Consider the following 26,791-nt stretch of genomic DNA (forward strand, 5'->3'; position numbering starts at 1 on the left):
CCCATGTATCTCCTACATGTTACATTAGGTAACTGTGAGGGGCACTTTGGTATTCACTTTCTAGATGTGGGAACAGAAGAAAGGAATCAAATTATTTTATTTCAGTGGTTCCTAACAGTTAGTCACAAAAGCAAGAAGCGTCATTGGAAGAGGACATGGGGATTTTTTATTCTTTTTACACAAGACGTCTAGGTCATCTTAGTGTGTTAACCTTAGTGTGCAGGAGTGATGATTTTGAGATGAATATGTTCAGCATCCCAGTCAGATAACTTTAGGGAACATTCAGATCTGAGTATCAGGATTAATTAACCATACTCCTTTTATTTATTTCATGGGTAATTACCCCTGCTAATTACACATAGATAGATATAGTGATTCCATTTCCATTTTGTTTATGGATAGGGTAGTTAGGGAGGTGAATGCAAGAATTTTGGAGAGAGTGGCAAGCATGCAGTTTGTTCTGGGGAGTGAGTCAGTTGTTGTTTGCTGATGGTATAGTGCTGGTGGCTGATTCGGGTGAGAAACTGCAGAAGTTGGTGACTGAGTTTGGTGAAGTGTGAAAGAAGAAAGTTGAAAGTAAATGTGAACAAGATTATTAGGTTCACTAGGGTTGAGGGACTAGTTAATTGGGAGGTGAATTTGATTGGAGAAAAACTGGAGGAAGTGAAGTGTTTTAGATATCTGAGAGTGGAATTAGCAGTGGTTGGAACCATGGAAGCAGAAGTGAGTCACAGGGTGGGGGAGGGAGTGAAGCGTTGAAGAATGTTTAGAAGGTGAGAACGTTATCTTGGAGAGCAAAAATGGGTATGTTTAAAGGAATAGTGGTTCCAACAATGTGAGGCATGGGCTCTAGATAGGGTTGTGCAGAGGAGGGTGGATGTGTCAGTAATGAAATGTTTGAGGACAGTATATGGTGTGAGGTGGTTTGATCAAGTAAGTAATGAAAGGGTAAGAGAGATGTATGGTAACAGAAAGAGTGTGGTTGAGAGAGCAGAAGAGGGTGTGTTGAAATGGTCTGGTCACATGGAGAGAATGAGCGAGGAAAGATTGACAAAGAGGATATATGTATCAAAGGTGGAGGGAAGGAGAAGCGGGAGACCAAATTGGAGGTGGAAGGATGGAGTGAAAAAGATTTTGAGCGATCAGGGCCTGAACATACAGGAGGGTGAAAGGCGTGCAAGGAATAGAGTGAATTGGAACGATGTGATATATCAGGGTCAACATGCTGTCAGTGGATTGAACCAGGGCATGTGAAGCGTCAGGGGTAAACCATGGAGAGTTTTGTGGGGCCTGGATGTGGAAAGGGAGCTGTGGTTTCGGAGCATTACACATGACAGCTAGAGACTGAGTGTGAACATATGATGCCTTTTTCATCTTCCTAGCACTGCCTCTCTGGAGGAGGGGGATGGTATTTTGTTTGGCGGGGTGGGGACGGGAATGGATGAAGGCAGCAAGTATGGATATGTAGACGTATATGTGTATATGTCTGTATGTATGTGTATATTGAAATGTATACGTATGTATATGTGCATGTGTGGGCATTTATGTATGTACTTGTGTATGTGGGTGGGTTGGGCCATTCCTCGTCTGTTTCCTTGCACTACCTCACTAATAAAGATGTAGATAAATAAATCCATTTCTTTCAAGTGTTTTAACTATTTCCTTTACTTCCAGCTTTATTTCTGTTCTTATGACATGAATAACCTTTCAGGAAAGTTCCATGGAGCAATATTGACCAACAGCCAAGAATGGGAAGAAGCAGCAGTAACAGCTGGACAGGCTTCTGGTGACCTTGTCCATCCTCTTCCCTTTTCACCAGAACTTCATTTTGCAGAGTTTGCCTCAGCTGTAGCAGATATGAAGAATTCTGTGGCAGTATGTTGAAGTACTAGTTATGTCCCTTAATTTCATTACCACTCAGTAAGAAGTTTCCCATACTGTATTCTTGTAAATATTTTGAGGGAATTGAAAGAAAAATAGTTGAAATATAGCCTTCCTCTTTCAAAAAGATGTGATATTTTGAGACAATTTTTTATCGACTGAAGCTTGTTCACACTGTGTTGACCCCTGGTCACTTAATAGAGATGAAACATACCCAAAAATGTGACACCTGCAGTTGCAGTATTACTGTGAAACATTACTAATTATCCCTGGGGATAGGGGAGTAAGAATACTTCCCACGTATTCCCTGCGTGTCGTAGAAGGCGACTAAAAGGGAAGGGAGCGGGGGGCTGGAAATCCTCCCCTCTCGTTTTTTTTTTTTTTTTTAATTTTCCAAAAAAAGGAACAGAGAAGAGGGCCAGGTGAGGATATTCTCTCAAAGGCCCAGTCCTCTGTTCTTAACGCTACCTCGCTATCGCGGGAAATGGCGAATAGTATGAAAAAAAAAAAAAAATTACTAATAGAATGCCAAAAGTCCAAGAGTCTCGGACTGACAGTCAGGTATGAATTCTGTATATAAGAAGGGAAGCAGTACAAGTATAAGAGAAATTTTAGGCAATAATTTTCATGTAATTAGATTGATAATTGTTTTAAAGGAAGCCAAAATATATGAATTTATATAAATAGTTTTAAGGTTTTAGGTATCTCTTTCATGCTAAAGAGCAGGAAATTAGTTTCTAGTTCTTTACAAGTTCCACAAAATCTATCAACCAGTTATCTTTCAGGATCGTTCAAATGCTACATCGTCTTGTGCTGGTCTCTTCATTGCTGCTCACCTTGGTTTTGATTTTCCAGGAAATTGGATTCATGTTGATATGGCTTATCCAGTTCATTGTGTAAGTATTTTTTCTTTCTAAGATCATGTTCTAGTTGGTGTTTGTATCATGGAAAAACTGTTTTGGAAGATGTACTGTAATGAAGGGAGAAGTTCTTTTCATTGCAGCTTTATTTTTACCCATCTGCTTTAGAGAACCTAATTACTTCATTGCTTTACATTTTTAGAATCCATCCATACATACTATACACCATATACCAGCGGTGGGAAAATGTTAAGAGTGAATCTGCATGTAGCAAACAATACAGTAGTATACCAGTTTGAGCAAAATGGGGATATGTTACATTCACCTCCCAAAATTCTCTTTTCACTTTTACCTCAGCAAAAAGTGGACGCACTAATTTTGTTGAACTTAACTCTTGTCACTATGGCGGGGGTATATATGTCCTGTAGTTTTTTCCTGTTCACAATAACTTCAGCCTATATGTTAATAATTCTTGAATTGGCTACCTGTGACTTGAGGCAAAATATACAATCATTAATGTTTCTGTGACATTCCATAAACTCCAACCAGATGCTATGGCCTTAATATTTTTTAAACACAAGTCATTATATGTGAAGATAAGGGAAACCTGTATGGGATCTGTACCCTCATGTTATGTAATAATTAGGGAAGCTGTGACACCTCTAAGGTTACAGATATTTTAGTGAAGACCTTTAGTAACCATTTTTTTTTCACTTGTTTGCTGTTTCTCGCATTAGCAAAGTAGCACCAAGAGTGGATAATTGATGACTATATTTGCTCTCATCAACCCTCAAGTTATCCACAGCCAGGTCCCACAGACCTCTCCATTGTTTTCCATGATATCTGCATGTGCCTTAGTTCAGCTCATTGACAGCATGTTGCTCCTGGTATACCCCATCACTCCTAATTGCTTTATCCCATGCACACCTCACACCCTCCTGCATGTTCAGGCCTTGATAAAGCATCTTTCACTCCAATCTACCATGTTGTTCCCTCCTTCTTACCCCCACTTCTGATATAGATACCTTCATAGTTTATCGTCCTGGCTCATCCTCTCCATGTGTCCTAACGATTTTAGCATACTCTTTCAGTTCTCTCAACTGTACTCTTTATGCTATCACTCCTCTCTCATCCTGATCAACTTTCCCCAACCACATATTGTCATGCATTTCATTTCCAGTATATCCACTTTTTTTGTGCACTTATCATATAGGGCCCACACATTGCATCCATACAGCATTGTTGGGACTACAGTAACATCAAACCTGTCTCCACCCTCACTGATTGTGACATCTCTTTCCATACACTTTTGAGTGTGCCTAGGACCTTTGCCCCTCACCTACTTTTATTTTGTAAGTTAAAAACTAAATGCTGAGAAGCCTCATTGGATTACACCAGTTTTAGTCACCCCCTTGAGGGAGTTCCCGAAGGGAACAGGCCTCATACATATAGACAGAATAGGTAAATAGATAACTTAATGTGTATGTGAGGGAGGCATGTAAGACCAGGGATAGGTGGAGACTTTTGCTGTGGCCACCCCATTGTCAGGAGTTCCCAGAGGGAATGGGTGTCAGAAATGTAGGTAGATAGATAGATGACAAACATATTTGGGGAAGATTTTGCTAATACTGTCTGTAAAATATAGGTTGAAAAAAAATTGTATCATTAGATTAGTATTTTGTTGATCTTAGATTTACCTTATACATGTAAATGAAGAACTAAGAAGTGATCTTAGATTTACCGTATACCTATATATGAAGAACTAAGAAGCACATTATTCATAATAATATGAGTTTTTCCTTTTTTAGGGTGAACGAGCAACAGGATATGGTGTTGCTCTGTTGCCAACTCTCTTTGGGCACCACTCCCATAGCAGAATTTTACGTAACCTAGCTCCAATCTCGTCTGAGAATGGAGTATGTGAAAATGACTGCAAAGCTTCCAAAAAGATGAGGTTATCATAGGGATTTAAGCTTTCTGTTCTATATTAGTGAATTCATAATGATGTATTCTTATGACAATAATATTGTCCCTGTGTCATGAAACCTACTACATATTTCTGGATCAAAATATCATTTTAGTATTTGTTTTTTATTACCATGTAAGAATGTAGCCTTATTAATATGACAAAGGGTATACAATGTCACTTCTCAGGTAACATCATTAAGAGCATTTGTGATGGGTCATGTGTATGCTATTAATTTGGATTGTTGTGTTTGCACCCACACTGGTAAATTTACATTTCAATCACTGAGATGCAAGAACCTTTGTATGAAAGTTACTTAAACCTAATGTTAATTTGGCTTAAAAGTTACCCAGCCTAGGAGGCTGCTCCCTCCATGACCACCATTAATGACTGATTGGGAATTTGTTTAGTATTCAAACAAATGATGGAAATATGAGGATTCCTTTCTTAAGGGTTGTTACTTAATGTAAGAGCTGTATATACTATATATATGTGAGCAGTTTCTATAATGTTTGGTTTAAGAGTATTTGTACCTCATCCAATAGGTGCCTTCAGTATTGTTACATTGATGTTCACAATATTTCATTAAAACTGGAGGTAAATGTTGTGGACAGTGAATTAGGCTTAAATCATGAACTCACCACCAGTGTTGGCAGAAGGTCGATGGAGATGTGTCTATGTAGCTCCTGAACTTTATGGTTGAGTAAAAGTTTATGTTGTCTTGCTGACTGCTATTACTGATGGTGTGTTCATGGTATGGCCCTTGAGCAAGCTGAACTATTTCATTCCTTATACTTAATCATCTTTATGAATGTTTTTCTTGTTACTAGCTCTCCAAAATTGTCAGGAAACCTGTACAAATACAAAATCCAGTGATTCTAGCTATGATTGAGAAATTTTTTAACAGTGTTGACACCAGGTTTTGTTTTTACTAATAATTTGCAATGTACTTATTACTTTATGTAAATGCCAAAGTTACACCACCTCAGCAAACAGTTGTATATCTTATTGTATGAAATTATTTTAATAGCTTCAGAATTTTATGCAATTCATTTTATGATTATGTAAGTAAAAACTGGATGCTGAAGTAACATTTGGTTATTTATCCTGTTAAGTCCAGTAGGTAGGAAGATAAAGCCTTCTGAAATTGGGTTGTTTGTGTATGTAGGTTATACTTTTTGTTTGTGTGCCAAGGTTTAAAAATCTTTTGTAATATCTTCAGTAATGTGAACTACCTTTTTTTAGTTTAAAAATGTTTGCAATATCTTCAGTAATATTTAACTCTTTTTATGAAGGACAAGAGGATGACTTCATTTTTAATGTTGATTATATATTATAGGCTCTAATAACTATTTTAATCAAATTATAGTACAAAAGTAGTGTTTGGGGGAAAGTTGTGTCAAGATACATATGGTGAAATCTTGTATTTATTTCCATGGTGCCCTTTCAACACTAAAATTCGTAGAAAAAACTAGATTCTGTACTCCTCCTACCACTTTACAGCAAGATTCATATTGTAATTGAAAGTAGTTTAATGATAAGTTAGTATAAAATATTTGTTTTACTAAATGTAAAAGTGTTTTGAAGAACTTAATATCTGTTATATCATGGATTAGTTGATTGACAATGTTAAAGTTTATGAGAGCACATATTACTTTCTGAGATGCTGAAATACAAAAAATTTTTGTTCTGCTTTTTTTTCTCTAATTTTATTAATACAATATCCGCCTGTGTCTACACTGCCAAATTATGTAATTATGGTATTTTCTAAGTGAAAAACAGTGAACAAGTAAATATCAATTTTTTACAAGAATTAAAGACAATTAGCTAGCTCTTAAGCCATGTACATCAAGAGAATATTAAAAGTTATTATAGATAAGATAGGCTTTAATTTATTACTTTTATTAGCAACAACATCTTTACAGTACCAGATCAAGAAAATTGCCGTCACAAACCTTGCCACTTCCAGGGTTTGTAATAGTGTCAATGTAGTAACTAGTGGGGTTACTTTTGACAAGCATAATATCTCTGCAACCTCTTGTGCGAAGTGCACTTTGACAAAAGGTCATCAAGCACAATAGTCTCTACTATGTACATACAGCTAGCCACACAAGAAAAGCTGCACCTTACTGGTGTTGCAGCTTGACCAGAGGGAATCCTAAAATCCTCCTTAGGTGGTTAAGACAAGTCAAGATGAGAAATCTGTGAAGATAACCCCATTACATAGAGTTGGTGCTACCTGCAGGAAACTACAAAGGCATATGAAACATCAGATGCTATCACCCACCACAAGTAAGTGATGCCTGGTATTTAAGTGTATCCTTGTACAAAAAAAAATCGAAAGTTTTGATTGAAATTATAGGTAACCAATTTCCTAGAGATAGCACAATATACAATAACAAATGTTAAAAGCACTCGCAGACGGGTCACATAGATAACTACCCAGAAAAAACTATCAACAACGTTACCTGTACTCATACAGATACTTGTGTTGTAGGAAAGTTTCAGTCCTTTTGTCAAAAGCAAAACATGAAAATTTCTCCAAGACAAGTTTCCAAAATACCAAGATAAGCAATTGAAAATCCTTAGTTGAGGGAGAAATCTTTGAGAATACACGCTTTTTTGGTGGGGATAGTGTTTTAATCCTGCTGCGAGCAAGTGCTCGCTCTCTCTCTCTCTCTCTCTTCATAGGATTCTATTGGGAGGTAACAAAAAAACACAAATTCACTGTAGTAGCATTTTGTAAATCAGTAGTTCATCTTGAAATGCTTAATACACCTGAAAACATGCCAATATCAGCATAACTAATAAATCAGCCTGGAAGCAGGGCTCTACTGGACTCGGTAGCCATCTCTTACACTTAAACCTATACTTTCCAATGATGTCTGTTTTACGATGTGCAGAGTTTACCATGAGAGGTCAGTCTTATCATCATTACCATTTCCATTCTTTATGTACAAAGTGAAGGAGCAGACTCTTTTGAAAGACTATCAACATTTTTGTTCTCCGACTTATACAATGCTTGTTAAAACATATCATAAGCATTTACTTTACTGATTCTAATACCTCACTGCCTCTCCTGCCTTGGTAAAATAATGACAGTAACAAACAACAACCTTATTTGCATACATCTAGATAATTTGCTATATTACTAAAAAAATATAGATACATTATTTCACTATTACGCAATCTTTGAGTACAATACTTCATTTTCCCTTCAATCACTCAGACTTGATGTGTTCTTCCTTCTTCCCTTTCTTTGTTTCAAGAACCTTCTGGCATTCCATATACAAATTATTCATATCAAATGCTGCTTTTATATTATCCTGAAAAAAAGTTAAAATAGCATTAAAGTATATACTCCTATGCATATTACAATACAAAGCAAAAGTACCTCATTAACTGCAAGCAATTAAAAGAGCAATTTTACCATTTAACTTTAACTCAATCTATTCAATCACACTTACTGATTACACATACTTCTTAAAATAGTATTATCAAGTTTCATTCACAGGATTTTGGATGGTTTCCTGAATATGAGTAGAGAATCTGGGGCTATTAATGTTCAGTTCACTGAAATACTAAAAAGGCATTATGAATTTTTTTCATTCAAATAAAATGGGTAGCAAACTGCTCTGAAATATTATTTACCTCAGTGAAATAAAACTTCTGAAACTTTGCCTGCGCATTTAAACATGGTCGCCTCTCAATCTCCTTGCCTCCTTTAAATAGTGAAATTGTGGGCAATTGGAGAGAAAAGGTGGTATCATTGATATGGTAGTGCTTTGCTGCTTCTGGGTAACGTCCAACATCAATTTTCCCAAACTTCAGGTTATCTAGAGAGTACCTGAAGATATTCACATGAGGTGTTTTTATTAACTGAATTATCATCATTCCTACCAATAAATCTGCAAAGAAATAAGTACCATATATCAAAAAGCAGCCAAACATCCTGTACAGTATATCATAGAGATATACGAATATGCCCCCCACTTTCAATGACTCAGAAAAAACATAAATAAGTACAAGCTGGTGTCACGAAACATCTTGCGAAAACACAAATGAGATTCTTTCACCAAACAAAAACCCACCGATGCCTATGTATCTTACTTTTACAGACATGCCCAGAGATAGAAAACAAAGGGATTGATAAGTGAGAAACTGGAAATAACCCCCTTGTTTCTTCAAGAAAGAATCCAATTAAAAAATTACTGATACTTGCATGCAGCGTATTCCACTGTTCATTTATCTATCTATCCATGTCTCTAATGGCTGTTCCCCCAGGAACTTTCGGACTGGTATTCTCTCTACATGCCACAATTTATTACCTTTGCATTACCTGCCATACCAGATCTATCATACACCTTATCATTAGTTACTTCAGACTTACCTTATCTGTTAGCAATTAGTTTTCTTTTTTCAACATAAACTCATGTGATGTGTAAATGCTATGAAAGAGTTCAGTGGTTCTATAACAAAGTAAGTCAATAAACGAAAATATCAATATCTTACTCAGCAGAAAGTTTGGCAAATATTGGAGCCAAATTGGAGCAGGCAGGACTCCAAGAAGTGAAAAAGGTCATGAACCACACACACTGCTTATCTCGCCCCAGTTCTTCATCAAATTCTTTTCCTTGGAAATACAGCACTTTTTCGGGTCCTTGGTATACTGGTTCTCCCACAATCAAGAAGTGAACTGTAAAGAGTCAGATGATGTCAATCTTATTTGAAACTATTTTTTTAAGAGCAATTTTTTTTATTGATGCCCTACACTAGAACTATCATTATTAAGACCTCAATAAATCATCTACCAAGATAAAGCACACTCCTTGGAGATAAAAAGCTTCAGAGAAATGGCCTCTGGACATGGTCGGGCAGGAATCTTTCCAATGATTCTAAGAGGCACGGATCTGCAAGAGCATTATTCATGAGGTACTAGACAGCCACAATACTGTTCATCAGAAAAATAAAATCAGAAAATTCGAAGACAAAAAAATGCACGACAAAGAGCTCTTAATGTTGACATAACAGGACTTCTGTATGTAATCCAAAGGTCCTTGCCTACACAAACTTTGAAGAATGGAAGTCCCATCCTTGATTTAAAATATCCATCCTTACCACCAGAGAAGATGCTGGAGGTCTCCAATGCACGGGTTTTTGGAGGTTCTCTGTGCTAGTTCACCAAAGAAGTGTTAAGGAAGATTAATACTAGTTACAGGAAATAAACCGTTTACTCATAAAGAACCTTTTTTGCCTGAAGATTCGCCACGTCATGCACTGGCTGCAAGACAACTTTACCAGAAGTTGCTCTAGTTGAAGTCAAAACTAAGACACCAAGGTTTCAAACCTTAAAGAAATTGCAGCAAGTGTGTAAGCCTAAGCATTTTCCATGGGGAGACAAACAATACCAGTCTAAATGCTCTAAACTAGTCTAAGGAGCTGGCTGGGAACTAAGCGAGGTGTCCAGGACTCAAAAGCTCTTGTCTAACACATTCCTCCTTGAACTGAAACCCTTAAAAATGTACATGTAAACCAAAACTGATGCTTCAGAAGACATCACTTTGGGAGCAGGGCTTAAAGAGTCCAGAAAAAAAATTGCGAGGCTATGCATAAATCAAAAGGCACCATCTTGAAACGTTGTCCTTAAAACCATCAAGCAACAAACTGTCAAGAGTACTATTGTGTTTGCAGAGGGTGCAGAAGATATGCACTATTTTGGGGGATAAAATAGTGTTGTAAGTCTCTTGTAACCATGTACTCTCTCTCTACTGCCCCTAAGACTGTATCCAGAGATGAGAAATCAATAATACATAGCACTGCAAATTTTTATGGCTCTTAATTCATTCTGCAATTCTAATAATGTTACATGATGCAACAGAAATAACATACTGGCATGCTGCACATGCTGCAATATTTGGTACATATTTATAACTTTCAGATTATATATACAGTATGAATGTATGAATAAGACCAACAATGTTAAAAACGTACTTATACTCACTGACAACTAATATAATGTAGATGATGCCATACACAGGATCTGCACTGAACCAAAGAAGACCACTGCAAACCTTGGCATACATATTGAAAACAGAAATATAGGCAATCATGTTCCTGCTTCCATGCTTACGACTTCTAAACATGACAATTACCAGCAAGAAGAAGAGGATCTCTGACTCCCACTGTTGAAAGAAATCAGATTAAACAATTACATTACACAATTTGTGCCTAATGGTCTCCACATGATAAAACTTATCAAATTCAGTAAATGACTCCAGTCCTAACTTAAAGTTTTTAAAATATAATGCTTATTTAGACATGTATCTGATTCATATTGAATTGCTAAAGGTCAGGTTGTGCATGTTGTCTACACCCAGATTATTGTTATTATATATGCAACAGCTTTGATGTATAGTATTTCAGTTTTAAACCCTCCTATTTACATACAACTGATGCAATTCCGTTATATACACAATGTCAGAGATTCAATCACCATACTGAAAAGAATGTTAAGTTACTGGTATTTGGGACATAGCTTGCTACATAATTTAGATGATGAAACTTGATCTCAATGTCTCCGTCCCTGGAGGGAATCTACATAACTACGAAAGATGATGTTAGTACATGGGAAAAATCTAATCTAAAAAGTACTTTGTAACACTGTTCACTTTGTCTGGCAATGATAGTATATTGTAAGATGAATATATCAAAGGATTGTGATTTGGATCATGAAATAAAAAATATTTCATGATACATAAATGGTGAGGAAGGATATGAAGATTATGGAAAACGTTGTCAACATAAAAGTACATGAAACACGTCTAGAAACCTCATCAAACATCAACCAAAGGCCAAGATTACCTTATATCAAGAGTATTATGGTGAAAAACATACACAGGAAGTAAATTAGTTCACAAGGGTGCAATTAAGTACACACAAAAGTGCACTGCGAACATACTAGACTATTATGGAAACTTTGATACCACAATAAATGAGGTCTTATCGACTGCTTGAAGAAGTCAGGTAAAGCTGCCATAACTTATGTTGATTTGGACATTAGCCTCATCTACTTTTACAATAACTAATGGATGCATAACACTTCAGCCCCTACCTACAATTCGCCCCCAAATATTTAGACCACTTTCGCCCCAGCCAGCAATTTCATCCCCACACGTTTTCCTAAACTTCGGTAAATCCAACGAAATCCAGCCTAACCTAACGAAACCAACCTCCCAACCCCACCCACCCACCCTCACTTAACTCACCCTAAGGGACGGACAATCAGTACTCGGGGGCCAGTGTAGGTAGGGACCCAGTAATCGTATTTCACCTGATGTTACACCTATGGGAATGTGATGCATTTATCTTCAAATAGCAAGAAAAAGTTTGTATTTCCCAGACCTACCATAGTAAGCTCACCACATTGCTCTGCAGGGAATATCACCTCACACAGGCCCGGCACATATCTGGACACCAAGAAACTTAAGCTCAATGAAAGGTTTATGAGATGGTAAGGATGCGCTAACTGCTTGATGTCTCCAAATATCGTCATTTTGAATGTAACAGTGGAAGGTCGAGTCCCTTGGATGATGTCCACTATCGTCCCTCCTCTGGTGAGTGACTGGGAGACTCACTCGACACTGTCGACTGTGACGACACTCACGGCTGCAGACGACGTCTAATGCACTAGTTCCTTCAAAGGCATTTTTCTAAGTATATCCTGTGAGATCGTATTATATAAATAAGAATGTACGTAATCTTTATTTATAAGATTAGAAAATATACAATATGTATGTACACGTATATATGTGATGGTTTAAACGGAAATTAATATATTCATGCCGGTTTGAATTTGATATGCATGTGGTGATATAGGAGAAAGCGGGTCATCATGTTCACACATTTATTTTCATTGGCTATGTTCAGTACTGGGTGCCATCATTTGCATAAGCTTTCGTTTCTCAATTTTTCCTTCAAACTAAATGTTCATATACCCCTTACACCGAACTGATGATTGAAAATCTAAATCCTTGACCGGACCTGTCGACCCTCTACAGTTTGATTGAGGGATGTTTATTCTATCCAAGACTTAACTATGATTGTGGTCTGACTATAATTTAAAACTGTGATTGTGGTTTGTAATAATCTAAGCCTCTGACTGTCGTTATACAGCATTCTAAGACAACTCCTGTGGTTTACTACCAATCTAAGACTGGGAGTAAGATTTAATAGCAATAAGAGATTGTGATTGTGGCTATCAACATTTTTACTTATCAGCATTGGTTCAGAACTCTAAAGAAGTCTCAAAGATAAAGACTTTTAGTACAATTTTGTGAATAAGATCTACACATGAATGCCAGTAAACACAGTGAATTTAAGAACACACATTGCTTTATTCTCAGCATAAGTTGATTGCCTCGTGCATTAAAGTTTATAATAATCTAAAAACATCATTGCAAAATAAGATGAAAACAGCAAAGACTATTCAGGAGTATAATTCTAACTAGATGATTTCAATTTTAACTTTGGTCGCTGAGGAATAAAAGACATGGTAATATAGATCGTTGGTTGCTTGCTAGTTTGGAGCTCTGAGGGCAAAGATTTAATTTCCAAGGTCAGTCAAGGCTGTCATCTTCCAGCTACATAACAAAACGTAATATTTGCAGTTTCTTCAAGAACTGACTATAATTCTGAGACTGCATATGCTCTCTATGTATGTGGCCCATGCATGATCATAGGTATGTTTAATTGTAACATGTACGTATTTTTTCACTTTTAAGATATGTGATGAAAGATACCAGAGTAAGATTAAAGTAACCTTTAAACATTTGGAATCATGTTATAACATGTACTAAATCCTTTGAATATAGATAGAGATTTATCGTACACTATCTTCATCGCTCATTTAAAGCAGTGACAAGGTCCCCAGATATACCAAAATTACATACTCTATGCCATTCAATTTCCATGTTTGCAGTGAGTTAGAACAAAGTTTAACATGAAAGGATTTGTAGCCAGTCAAGGAGGAGTAGAATAATATCTCTGTTGCCCTTGTCATCAGACTAGTAGCTCAAACATCAACATACATAGTAGTTTACACTACAGACAACTTTCATTGTGAAATGAAAGACCTTCGAGTAATAATGATATTAAGAAACGAGTGAAATGGGCCATAATTGACCAATTAACTTAAAAAAAAAGCTTTTGGGGGAGCAGATCTGTAAAATAGTGTAATAACTGTATTGTCCTTAACGCTCATCGCTACCTTATAAATATATTCCTTCCTCAAGTTTAATTTTTAATCTCCTTAGGTGAACTGAGGCCTATGTCGCCCTTTTCTTTTCTTATAATTGTTATACTATTCCCTCATTTTTCTAGAGAGGAATATTACTTAGTGTTTACATGATGTAGTAAGATGTCTTTGAAACCGGTGTGTGAGTGGATATGATTTTGGTACGAATATTTTCTTTTCTTATGTCAAACGTGTTCAGTTTGCTAAGATGAACACAAGAAATAGAATCTGTATTGCATAAACTGTGCTTTTGCTATATTTCGGCCAATTCCAGGGATTTTTCACATCTGGAAATGCATGCTGGTATGAATTTGACATGTATATATGTTAATATTTAAACCATCTCCAGACCTAGGTCAGCTCTGTGATGTTTCCAGTCAATCTTTTTTGTTATCTCTCCCACAGGAAGCCCAAATGGTTAACGAGGTGCTATTGTAATACGCTTGTCATATACTGTAGTAATTGTCTAGATTAGCTCCGCATTGGTATGTAAGCACTGATCGTTCATTATGTTCAATTATGCAAGTGGAGTTTGGAGAATACAGTAATAATTGGGATGTATGATTTGGATTATACTGTACTGATGCTAAATAAGGGGATAAGGCCAAGGGGCAGGTTTATCAAGGAACATGTTAACTATAAGGGGATAAGGGCAGCGGTCAAGTATAAGGAAAATCTGCTGTTATTGTTTAATATTAGGTAATGCACACATGAAATACTAGCAGAACCCTTTAAATAAATTCACATAGTGATCGTAATGGTAGTTGGTAAATGCCACATTTATATTTGCCATCTGTAGGGGATCACGTGGCCGCTCGCTGTGTCATCTGTTTTTTGACATCCAGCTCCTTAATGGTGGTGCATTTTTGTATGTGACAGGTATATTTTCAATTAGAATATTGAGCATTGACAAATCTTGACTGTGATGAAGGGTTAGTGAGGTTTTCATAGTTATGTTGATTTTTTGTACATGTAATTCTTAATTTTGTTGTAATGAACCTCACAGTTTCCCATATGTATTTGTATAACTTTATTTTCAAATTTTGTATTATACATTTTGAAAGGCTAGATCCGCCCTATGCAGCTATTTTTGTAATCTCATGGAACTGTTAAGCAACTAAAGAATGTTTATTTTGTAAAGCTAGTTCTGATGTTGAGTTAGACAAACACTAGTTTATCCATGTATCATAACTAGATTTAGACATACTGTTTAGAGATTGAAAGTTTTTTTTTTTTTTTTTGCTTTGTCGCTGTCTCCCGCGTTTGCGAGGTAGCGCAAGGAAACAGACGAAAGAAATCGCCCAACCCACCCCCAAAGCATAATTCTGAGTATCATATCTTATTTTATGATGTTAAGGCAATAGTAGTGAGGGTTATATATACAGTATTAGGAAAAATGTTTAATTAATTAATGCAAGGGTAGTTAAAATAAGGATTTAACAGGACTTATGAGAAACCTCACCTAAGCTCCCTTAGTACCCAAGATTGTGCTACTGGGATTCACGTAATTTGGTTACTTGATGGGGATATTCAGTTGCCCATACTGTCTCAGCTAACATTGAGAAAAAAACTTACATTCTCCTTGATATACACATTAAAATGTCAGAACTGGAATGAATATGGATAATGCAAATTTTGTAAATAATGGTTGCATAAATGTATAAAAGCCCTAAAAGAACTTTAAAGAAGGGAACTCTAGACTTTAGTTTTTATCCACGAAATAGTTGCGAAATGACTCAGGAGAAGGGGTTGTGTAATTAGCATTCTTATGCCGGGCTTGGTCTGATTTATCAGTGAAAATCCAGTGCCCTTTTTTTCACTTTTTACAAATATGTCCATTTTTTGTAACTACAATTACTGTTCTTTGAGAGAAATAGTTAATAAGTTAACTATGAAGTCTGTGCAAGGAAAGTAAAGTGTTGCTGATTTGTTTTTTCCTGCTTATATCCTTTTTTCCATTTTAGCGAGTAAGCATCTGGAACATAGGCTCATTCACTCACTTTCACTATCTAGCCATCACATATGATGCACCAAAAACAGAGCCGCTTTTCCATAATCAGACCCAGGTAGAAAATTTTAAATCAACAGAACGAATGAAGACTTGATGTAAAGTTTCCACACTGAAAAAATTTACATTTTTTCCAAGGATATTTTTAGAATTACATGTGTCATTTTTATCATCTGCTATAGACCAAGTGCAGACTTTTGCTTGTTTTCAGGCATCCATCTTACATCAACAGTTTATGTAAAATTTTCTTGTGCCAATTTATGAGTAAACTCATTGACTCGTTCATTCAAAAAAGTATTAACAGTCATCAAGATTCCAAGTTTATATTTAAGAATTTGAGAAATGGAAGGTGTTGAATGTCTAATTATAGATTTACTGCAAATGAGATTTAGAATAAGATTCTCATGTGCAGCTTATATTTCAGCTGTGAAAATTGGATTTTCTAAGAAGAGAGAAAAGGAGACAAAACCATGGCTGCAGTTGCTGTTCTAGGAAGGAGCAGATTGTTATACCCCTGTTGGACTAGAGTTTTTTCTAAGACCATGTGTACATCAGGAAAGAAGGAAAACTTGGTTGGAGAAGGTATCTACATACTTACCATTTAAGTTAACTGTTCTTCAGTTTATTATAGCTTCTTCTAGTGAGACAAACATTATATGTAGGACCACTGGGAAGCACAGTGTGGTCATCTCATAACATGTATCAGTATCTCTTTAAAACAAATTTTGAGTAAGATAGCTTTGCACACTGACTTTGGTGTATTGTAGAAATACTGATGATGCCCACTTGCAAGGTCAGGTCAGATTTTGGTGACCTCTGTATGAATAAGTAGAATTCTCAGATATCAAAAAGCTTTGTGGTAAGTTTTTGCTCTATGTATCATATTGTATACCAGGTTTTGATGAAATTTGAGAGTTCCAGATTTATTGATTGATTAATTTTACATTGAATGATATGTTTAATTCTTTAGATATTGTTTTAAACACTGTCCTCTAACTTTATCTCTAATGCTTGTTTTCAGCTTAAGGGGGTGGCCATGACAATATAGTATCCATAACTATCCCCCAAGATGGGGAGAAAGAATACTACCTATGTAATTGTAATTCCTTGTGTATCGTAGAAGGTGACTAAAACGGGTTGGAGCAGGTGGCCAGAAATCTTCCTTTTTTGTATTACTTTCCAGAAGAAGGAACAGAGCAAGGAGCCAAGTGAGGAATTTTCCTCCTTAGGTTCTGTCATCTATTCTTGACGCTGCTTCGATCAAGTGAGAAATGGCAAGCATGTATGGGGAGGGTCTCCCACTTTTCGTTCCCTCCACCTCTGACACTTATATCCTCTTTGTCAATCTTTCCTCTCTCATTCTCTCCATGTGACCAAACCATTTCAAAACACCCTCTTCTGCTCTCTCAACCACACTCTTTTTATTACCACACATCTCTCTTACCCTTTCATTACTTACTCAATCAAACCACCTCACACCACATGTTGTCCTCAAACATCTCATTTCCAACACATCCACCCTCCTCCGCACAACTCTGTCTATAGCCTACGCCTCGCAACTATATAACATTTCCCGTGTCAGTGAGGTAGCGTCAAGAACAGAGGACTGAGCCTTAGAGGGAAAATCCTTTCTTAGATAAGGCAGTAAATGGGATGGAAACTGTAACAAGAAGATAAGAGGCAAAGCTTAAGGTAGATAGAAAAACTTGATAATGTGTGAGTAGCTTATTATCAAATGGCTGCATTGCTTGTGGAAAGTCATAAAAGATTTCAGAATAGGGTGAATAGATTTTATGCAATATGTATAAGAAAGAAAATGAAGGTAAATGCCAGTAAGAGTAAGGTGATGGTTTTGATAGGAGGGAGAGTGAAGTGATAGACTTTGGTGGTGAACTGTTACCAGTGCTTAGAAATTTTAAGTTTTTGAATTGAGAGTATGCAGACATGGTACAATGGAAAGAGAAATCAAGGAGAGAAATTCAAGTAGTGAAAGGTGATGGTATCCTAGATAAGAATTATGAAGGAAAAATGTAACCTTAAATGTTGAAAAAAAAAAGACTAAAGGACAACAACCTACAAGTTTAAAACATGGACATGTAATAGAGTGAGCAGTTTTAGGATATGGGCAACAGAAATGAGCTCTTGAAGGGTTAGGGTGCTTGTAGTGTTAGGAGGTGGGATTGAGTTAGTAATGCTGAAGTGCACAGGAGATTAGAGACATCAGAGAGAGGGAAAAACATAGGATGTGATGTCATATAGTAAGTTAAGTGAAATTTCTTGAAATGGGCTGGTCAAGTAGAGAGGAAAGTAGAAGGAAAATTAGTGAGGAGGAAGACAGCTGGGTATACTAGGAAGATAAATGAGAAAATGTATTGGAAAAAAAGACCTAGGAGGGCATGTGGGTAATGCAGATTGACAAAAAATTTAATTTAAAAGAGCACTCTAGATACATTTTTGCTTTAGTCCTTTCCTACTGGGTAGTTCCTAGGGGGAAAGAGGCATTAGATAGACAGAGACAGTGTATAGTATCTAAAACTTAAGGAATATTTTTCTTTTGATTTCAGGTACCATCATTGTTGAAAATCTCCCAGAAATTACAATGATAGGTATAAACAGACCAGAAAAAAGAAACTGTATTAATACTCCAACTGCAGAGGCCCTTTTGCAAGGTACTTTAAAGAGAATTAAATGCTGTAATGATCAATAGTGGTAAGGACATTTTTTTAAGAGGAAATCCTCTTTCTCTGTTATCTCACATGCAAATGGGTATGATTAAAGGGAAGAGATTAAGAAGGAGGGGTACAGACAGTGAGAGCCTCAAAAAGCAAATGAAAATGGGGAATTAAAAAATCTAAGTACAGTTAGATAGATTTCACAGGATTGGATTGGAAATTGAGCGTTCTGTCTGTTAGTTACTTCTATTTCCATTCCCATTTGCATGAAGTGGATCCATTGCCTATAGCCTTTCATTTCATTCATACTTGTTCTTTGTTCACATCCTGCATATTAAAATGAAGTGAGGGCCTTTTATGTTTAAATGAATACTTTTTACATTTTCACTTAGAGCACTAGACTGGTTCATCAAGTAAGACTTAAGTCAGTATTCACACTTTTGTTACTTGCAGCATAGTTCCATTGCACATGACTTCTTCAGGTATCTTCATTTGAAGTGGCTTAAGTACTAATTGATTGTCTTATTGCATGGTTCCATCATTTTTGCTATTTTCCCCCTTGTATCTATGATACTGTATGTTTTGTGGCCAGTGTATCATATACCATGTATTCTACATGATTATTTCCTCTTAAAAAGCTTTCATTCTTGTACCTTTTTCGTGATTTCTTCACACCAGATTTCCTCCTTTCATCTTTAGTTTTTATTCTGTAAATTATACCAAGTCTCTGTGTACATATAATTCTGGTTCTTTATCCTTGTTAAATCTAACATATATCCATTATTTTTCATCCTTTCCGATGTTATTTGCTTCTCTTGCATATCTTGATGCCTGACATGGATGTATTTTTAAATGTATCTTAAGTTTCATGCTAAAGCTTTCAAAATTTAAGTGTAGACACATGAAGTTTTCCCCAGTGCATTTGTTCATTATTCCTATTTTTCATTTATTATTTCAGCATTATCCTTATTACAGCTTTCCAAGATTTTGATGAGGATGATTCAGCAAAGGTTGCTGTGCTGTATGGTGTTGGAGGTAACTTCTGTGCTGGTTATGACTTGAAAGAACTCAGTGAAAATCCTCCTATGTCCCTTGCTTCATATGGCCGTGGACCTATGGTTAGTCTCTGCTGAGCCAAACTTTAAAACATCATATGAAGATTCTCCAGATTATTTTGTATTGATTATAGTTCCTTTAGTGCCAGAGGTAACTTATGTGCTGGTTATGACTTGAAGAAATTCACTGAAAATTCTCTTGTGTTTCTTGCTTCATGTGGTCATGGACTTATTGTTAGTTTCTGCTGAATCAAGCCAGAATAGATTATTTGAAAATTCCCTAGATGTCATAATGTTTACAGTTCCTTTGAAAGTTATGGATATAGTATTTGGAAACTTGAATGAGAGATTGACCTGTGTTAGAGCCATTCTTTTCTTGAACGGTAAAGCTATGGAATTTTCTTTCATCTTTCATGTTTCCTTCTTCCTATAACCAATCTACCTTTAAGAGTCAGGTTTACAATTACTAAGGTTTTTTTTTTATTGTAAAGCTGAGATGGCACAAGCTACTGAATGCTCGTCATGGCCATACATGTTTATAAACCCTGTATATGAACTTTCTTTTCAATGGAGATGACCATGATAAAGCCATGTTTTCCCCATGTCATGTTGGTTACCACAGAATACAGCTGCTAATAGGGTAAAGGTAATTTTTTTGCCCTATACTTGCCATTGTTTTTACAAGTGAAGATATTCATCTTCATCTTGGTTCTGTTGACTCGCAGATGCTAAACTCTTGTCTTATTTAGTTATGTATTTGTATTCAGTCTTGTTTTCCTTTATCATAGATTTCCTTCATATCCCACAGGTCTCTGTGGTAAGTCATGCTTATCATTGATTATATGTGACATATCTGCAACTCACAAACTGATATTATTTGCAAGCACCAATGATGGTTCTAGGGAAGGAAGTGGATATTGTCAGGGTTATTATACAATGTTAGGTGGTACCTGGTAGGCAGCCATTGGCCAGGGAGGTATATTAATGCTACTAACTGTCTTGGTATCAGGAGGGTTAATGATGGGTGTGCATTGAGCCAGCAATTCAGTGGTTGTCAAGGTGCACTCCTCTGAACCAGGTCAGTGTCTTTTCATTTTGCCTCACCCACACTTGAACTGTGGTATTCTGTCCACAAACATGCAATCTTTCCTTGTCACGCATACAGCTTGACAATGCTTAACTCACATAACTCATTTCTTGTAACTTTAGATTCTCAGGCAGTGAGTGCTATGCACTTGCATTGCCTTTTGGCAAAATGGTGAGAGCAATAGATTGAAATAGTACGTAAGAACATTAGACAGGAGCACTAGATAGAAACATAAAGTGGGAGTAGTTGGTGGGAAAATTAGGTTGGAACATTGGGTAGAAGTAGGAGGTTGAAACATTAAGTCTGTAGGATTATTTGGTAGCAGCCTCTGAAAACACTTCACTAGAGTTGCCCTCAGCCAGTGGGCTGCTAAGAGTGAGGCACTAAAGGTTAAAAAGTGGCCCTGGAGTTCACCAGTTATTGAGACTCTTTTGCTGTGACCACCCTCCTGTAGGAGTTCCCAAAGGGAACAGGCATCACATATGTAAATGGATTGATTTTCTGTAATGTAGCATGCTCCAGCTCAAGATTATTAGGATAATTTTTAAGGATACTTATATTAATTGATGATATGAGTCATTTACATGCTTGTGACTTAGCCTCAGAAAGCAGCATTAACTATATTATTCTGTTAACATTTTTACAGAACTCCTATATCTTCTGTTTATTGGCATGAGACCAAATGTCTTTAGTATAGCCTGATTTTTTGTTCCATCTCACTGTATCCATTTGTTTATCTGCCTGTCCATCTTTCTATCTATCAATTTCTTTAGATATCTATATAGGTATTAATGGCTTTGCCTGCAAAAGGTTACATTGTTAATGAAATGTCACATTAGGCAAGGTCATATTATCAGAAATGTAGTCTCAACAAAGAACTTCTCACTTAAAAGGATTCTAAATTTCCCTTCTTCTGGAAGTAGCATATTCTTGGGTTGCAGGTCCCATTTGGAAGAGGTCCTGGGTAACACCAGAACGTGTTTATAGAAATTGGTTCAGGTAGTAATTATAGATGAATAAATATCCAAAGTTTATGTATCTACTATGAATTTTATTGCCATATGTGGAATGGATAAAGCGTGTACAAGCTTGTGCCTTTAGTGGGAGGTAATACTGTAGAACTAAGGTCCTCAGCTGAAGATAACAGACTAAGTTAGGGCAGGAAAAAGCAGTTCCAGTGGAGTTGGTCGCAGTTTTGCTTCCGCTGTTGTTTTTTCTCATAAGAAACTTTCAACTATGAGACCCCATAGATAACACAAAATGAATAAATATATCTCATGGCAACAGATCAACCTTTTTTCTTTCAGCAGTTTATAAAATTTCTGAAGAAATGCCTGATTAATGTGTTGCATTTGAAATCCTATGTGGGTTAATTTTAAAACTTTTCTGAGAATTATGGGACCAAACATGTACAACAAAAGCGAACCAAACCTTTTCATTTCTGATAACTCCATAATGATTGACCCTTTTCGGCTGCAGGGCCCCTCACGCTATGAAACTAAGAAACCAGTGATAGCTGCAGTGGAAGGGTTTGCTGTGGCCGGTGGGCTTGAGTTAGCCTTGTGGTGTGATCTTCGTGTGGTCGAAGAAACTGCAGTAATGGGAGTTTTCTGCAGAAGGTCAGAATCAGTGATTATGAAAATTTACATTTCTAGTTGCTTAGTACCATATTTTTGATGTAATAGAAGCATATAAAGATGCAAGAACCATAAACTTAGTTTCCTATTCAAAGTTATTTCCTATCAAGGAGTTTGAAATATCCCTGTAAATACTCTTATGCAATCCTTCCCTCATATTTCTTTCTGTATCACCTGCTGAGCATGGCAGAAACTTATAGATTGCTTTATTTATCATCTTTGTTGTCTTCCATCTGTCCATTGTCTGTCTCCATTTTTGGGATTCACACCCCGGTTTAGTGAAGATGCATTTGACAGACCTTTAAGGATCAGGTCAAATGCATCAAACTGTGTACTTTAATATTTGTTCCCAGCTTGTAAAGAAACAATTGTATAAATCCCCTAACTCTTGCTAATTTTGTCAGAGTTATGACCATTCTCATAAGGTCTAACTTGGAACTTAGCTGTTAACATGAAGAATGTTCCACGATTGGCTATGAAATATAATACATATGTTACTCATATTTTTCAATTAATATTGTTACTGATTTTCATTTCACAAGCAATGACTAATGAAATGCAAGTTACACAAGTGTTCCATGGAATGCCCTAGTTATTTCCAAGAACAAGTTTTATCTTTACCCATGTGTACATAAAGGTATCTGTCTATCTATCTATATCTCTGACGCCCTTTCCCTTCAGGAACTTTCATGAAGGGGGTGGTCACAGCAAGTCTCCACGTATCCCTGTCCTTACATGCCTCCCTCACATACACTATCCCATGCATTCTTACCCCATTTCTCTCCCTCCAGTACTTTTCCACTTAATTTCCTCATATTACAAGTGGTCCTCCTCTCACACCAACCCCTTTATATGTATTATCATACATTGTCCTTATAAACTCCCCATCTTGCATTCTTTCCATATCATACATTGTCCTTATAAACACCCCATCTTGCATTCTTTCCATATTCCCAAACCACCTCAAAGTATTATGTTTCACCCACTCTGTACTGTATGCTGGTGAATATACAAGAAGTATATTTGATCACTTCTTCTGTAAGAGAATAGTGGATGAGTATAACACACAAAATGATAAAACCAAATACAAACAAAGCACAGAAATGCAAAAATATTCTCTTATAGTAAAGAGAGGGCAAGAGATAGAGCCCCATATGTGTAAAACTCCCTCTTCAGGTTGTATAACTCTGTAATTGCATTATGAAAATTTTCTTTTAGAACTAATTACTTGTAGCTAAGTCTGCATGGATATGGTCTATTGTACATATATGTTTTAGGTTTGGTGTTCCATTAATTGATGGTGGAACAGTTCGCCTTCCTGCTATAGTTGGTTTTGGCCGTGCTCTTGACCTTATCCTTACTGGTAGAGCAATAAAAGGGAAAGAAGCGCTGGAATGGGGACTTGCTAGCCGTCTAGTAGCTTGTGGCACAGGTAATTATGAGTTATTGTTATTTTGTACTTAAAAAAAAATGGGGAAAGTAAAACTAGAGTGAAATTTAACAATTGTCTCAACATTGTTATGTACACTGGTGTACAACATTTTACAGAAAAGTTTGTTTTTGGGAATATTTTAAGTATTTGACATCAGAAAGTTTTATTTAAGGCACAAGATAGGAAGGCTGTAGGATTTGATAGGATTTTTTTACATAAGGCACGTAATAGCAACACCAAAGGATATGATTGAAATAGATGTGTAAGGTGAGGGGCAAGGTTTTATTTATACAAGTATTTCTAAAAGCAGTATATTAATGTCTAAAATTAATGATATGTTTTTCCTTACCCACACGATCTGCAGCCATTGGACAAGCAGTCAACCTGGCTCAGTCCCTGGTCAAATTTCCACAGGAATGCATGCTTGCTGACCGAGCTTCTGCCCTGCATGCCACATTTTCAGCAAGATCTCTGCAGAATGCTCTACAGTTTGAACATGAAAATGGAATTCCAGTAATTAGGAAGGTAATGTGACTATATGCGAGAAAATGTGTGAAATGTTTAGCAAAAGAAAGCTAAAGGGGAAATGCCAAGTTTACTAGAAGGGGAAAATCAGGGAAAATTTCAAGAAAGTATAGCAAAGGTTTGAGTGTGTGTATATATATATATATATATATATATATATATATATATATATATATATATATATATATATATATTTTTTTTTTTTTTTTATACTTTGTCGCTGTCTCCCGCGTTTGCGAGGTAGCGCAAGGAAACAGACGAAAGAAATGGCCCAACCCCCCCCCATACACATGTATATACATACGTCCACACACGCAAATATACATACCTACACAGCTTTCCATGGTTTACCCCAGACGCTTCACATGCCTTGATTCAATCCACTGACAGCACGTCAACCCTGGTATACCACATCGCTCCAATTCACTCTATTCCTTGCCCTGCTTTCACCCTCCTGCATGCTCAGGCCCCAATCACACAAAATCTTTTTCACTCCATCTTTCCACCTCCAATTTGGTCTCCCTCTTCTCCTCGTTCCCTCCACCTCCGACACACATATCCTCTTGGTCAATCTTTCCTCACTCATTCTCTCCATGTGCCCAAACCACTTCAAAACACCCTCTTCTGCTCTCTCAACCACGCTCTTTTTATTTCCACACATCTCTCTTACCCTTACGTTACTCACTCGATCAAACCACCTCACACCACACATTGTCCTCAAACATCTCATTTCCAGCACATCCACCCTCCTACTGGAGGAAGTAAAGTGTTTTAGATATCTGGGAGTGGATCTGGCAGCGGATGGAACCATGGAAGCGGAAGTGAATCATAGGGTGGGGGAGGGGGCGAAAATCCTGGGAGCCTTGAAGAATGTGTGGAAGTCGAGAACATTATCTCCGAAAGCAAAAATGGCTATGTTTGAAGGAATAGTGGTTCCAACAATGTTGTATGGTTGCGAGGCATGGACTATAGATATGGTTATATGGAGGAGAGTGGATGTGTTGAAAATGAAATGTTTGAGGACAGTATGTGGTGTGAGTTGGTTTGATCGAGTAAGTAATGAAATGGTAAGAGAGATGTATGGAAATAAAAAGAGTGTGGTTGAGAGAAAGGTTACTTATTTTTTCCATAGGGACTGCATAAACTAATTCCTGCACTTTTTTTTTTTTTTACAGGAATCGGTTGTTGGAGCACAAAAGTTTGTTGATGGAATAGGTCGACAAGGCAAATTTCAACTGGATCCCAACCTAACATCAAAGAAATCTAAGCTATAAAACCATGTTAATATGATTATTTACAAGAGATTTATGTCTCATATAATCAAATACATTCATCCACTGTTTGGAAAAAAAAAGATTTGGAAGACATGTTTCTCAAGATGAACCTAAAAGACTTACTTGTACATGCTGTTGACTTTTGTAAGTTTGTATACGGTACTTTGTATATGGGAGTTGTCCAGTGTTTAGGCCCCATCTCTTCAACTATCTTTTATGTCATACAGTTTTCTGAATTTCTTAATACTGTACTGTTTGCATTCACAACTCTTTTACAATGTTGTACAACAGTATCTTTTAGAAGTGAGTGTGGTGTCACTAAAGATGATATATTTTTAATAGCCTCTTTCAAATACCTGTCAAAGATTGCTGAGATGTAAATGTTACCAGTGAAATAGATATATATTCTAGAGACAAAGATTTTAACTGCAGCATCTAATGTGCTATAATCTTTACTTATGAACTCCTGTTGCATATAAGTTGCTAGAAAGGATAGATAATCGCTGCACAGAACTTTAACTCTTCATACTTGCTCAAGTGGTTAACAGGAGGGTAGAGTTGGGATTATGAGAGAGTGAATTTTAGAAAAAGAATCTGCAGAAATTTTCAAAGATTGTGCTGTGGGTGAGGAAGTTTTGTATGAGTTACTTCCCTGTGTATTGTAGAAGGCAACTAAGAGGGATGGGAGCAGGGGGCTGGAAAGCCTCTCCTCCTGTACTTCTCTCCAAAAGAATGATTGGATAAAGGAGCTAAATGAGGACTTTTCTCTCTGAGTCTCGGTCATCTTTTCTTGATGCTACCTTGCTCACATGGGGAATGGCGAACATGTGAAAAAATATAGCACAAGGAAACAGATGAAAGCATGGTCCAACCCACCCACATACACATGTATATACATAAATGCCCACACACGCACATATACATACCTATACATTCAACATATACATACATATACATACACAGACACAAGCTTATATACATATGTACATATTCATACTTGCTGCCATCATCCATTCCCATCACCACCCTGCCGCACATGAAAAACAACAGCAGCAGCAGCACCCTATGGAAAGTTTTGTGGGGCCTGGATGTGAAAAGGGAG

General features: G+C 36.7%; 3 protein-coding genes across 8 annotated transcripts in view; 2 read left to right on the top strand and 1 right to left on the bottom strand.

The window, feature by feature from the left end:
- The window catches only part of grsm (granny smith), a 31,869-nt gene extending 25,283 nt beyond the window's left edge, over window positions 1–6,586 (top strand). For all 3 annotated transcript variants that reach the window (XM_071692442.1, XM_071692441.1, XM_071692444.1), the window contains exons 9-11: window positions 1,712–1,875; window positions 2,667–2,777; window positions 4,550–6,586. In XM_071692442.1, the coding sequence (XP_071548543.1) occupies window positions 1,712–1,875; window positions 2,667–2,777; window positions 4,550–4,705 (431 nt within the window). In that variant the 3' untranslated portion in view covers window positions 4,706–6,586. The remainder of the gene's footprint in view (window positions 1–1,711; window positions 1,876–2,666; window positions 2,778–4,549) is intronic.
- A 7-nt stretch (window positions 6,587–6,593) lies between these two features.
- On the bottom strand, window positions 6,594–12,387 carry LOC139765182 (thioredoxin-related transmembrane protein 2 homolog). Its single transcript, XM_071692459.1, has 5 exons — window positions 12,113–12,387; window positions 10,709–10,889; window positions 9,220–9,403; window positions 8,359–8,554; window positions 6,594–8,033 (listed from the first exon to the last, which is right to left on the bottom strand). The coding sequence occupies exons 1-5, from the start codon at window positions 12,257–12,259 to the stop codon at window positions 7,929–7,931; spliced, it is 813 nt and encodes a 270-aa protein (XP_071548560.1). The 5' UTR covers window positions 12,260–12,387; the 3' UTR covers window positions 6,594–7,928.
- Window positions 12,388–12,437: 50 nt separating this feature from the next.
- LOC139765181 (enoyl-CoA hydratase EchA19-like) lies at window positions 12,438–26,107 on the top strand. 4 transcript variants are annotated; one of them, XM_071692457.1, is made up of 9 exons: window positions 12,961–13,445; window positions 14,405–14,488; window positions 16,432–16,589; window positions 18,572–18,676; window positions 19,655–19,797; window positions 22,301–22,440; window positions 23,736–23,890; window positions 24,255–24,415; window positions 25,591–26,107. In XM_071692457.1, exons 3-9 carry the CDS (start codon window positions 16,478–16,480, stop codon window positions 25,687–25,689), a joined length of 915 nt encoding a protein of 304 aa, XP_071548558.1. In that variant the 5' UTR covers window positions 12,961–13,445; window positions 14,405–14,488; window positions 16,432–16,477; the 3' UTR covers window positions 25,690–26,107. The 4 variants fall into 4 exon arrangements, with proteins under 4 accessions (XP_071548559.1, XP_071548558.1, XP_071548556.1 ...); XM_071692455.1 differs by having other exon boundaries at window positions 12,962–13,445; window positions 14,405–14,484; XM_071692458.1 differs by lacking the exons at window positions 12,961–13,445; window positions 14,405–14,488 and adding an exon at window positions 12,438–12,456.
- Window positions 26,108–26,791: the final 684 nt, after the last annotated feature.

Source organism: Panulirus ornatus, chromosome 53 (assembly GCF_036320965.1).
Source record: "Panulirus ornatus isolate Po-2019 chromosome 53, ASM3632096v1, whole genome shotgun sequence".
Lineage (NCBI taxonomy): Eukaryota > Metazoa > Arthropoda > Malacostraca > Decapoda > Palinuridae > Panulirus > Panulirus ornatus.

Bases quoted from the DNA above. Each gene is read 5' to 3' on its own strand.
- LOC139765182 (XM_071692459.1), bottom strand. From the start codon at position 12,259: ATGACGATATTTGGAGACATCAAGCAGTTAGCGCATCCTTACCATCTC. The intron at 9,404-10,708 runs GTGAGTATAAGT...GACTCTTTACAG, and splicing joins CTACATTATATTAGTTGTCA to TTCACTTCTTGATTGTGGGA. The intron at 8,034-8,358 runs GTAAATAATATT...ACTTTTTTTCAG, and splicing joins AGAAGTTTTATTTCACTGAG to GATAATATAAAAGCAGCATT.
- LOC139765181 (XM_071692458.1), top strand. From the start codon at position 16,478: ATGGCTGCAGTTGCTGTTCTAGGAAGGAGCAGATTGTTATACCCCTGT. The intron at 19,798-22,300 runs GTTAGTCTCTGC...TTTCGGCTGCAG, and splicing joins CATATGGCCGTGGACCTATG to GGCCCCTCACGCTATGAAAC. The intron at 23,891-24,254 runs GTAATTATGAGT...CACGATCTGCAG, and splicing joins TCTAGTAGCTTGTGGCACAG to CCATTGGACAAGCAGTCAAC.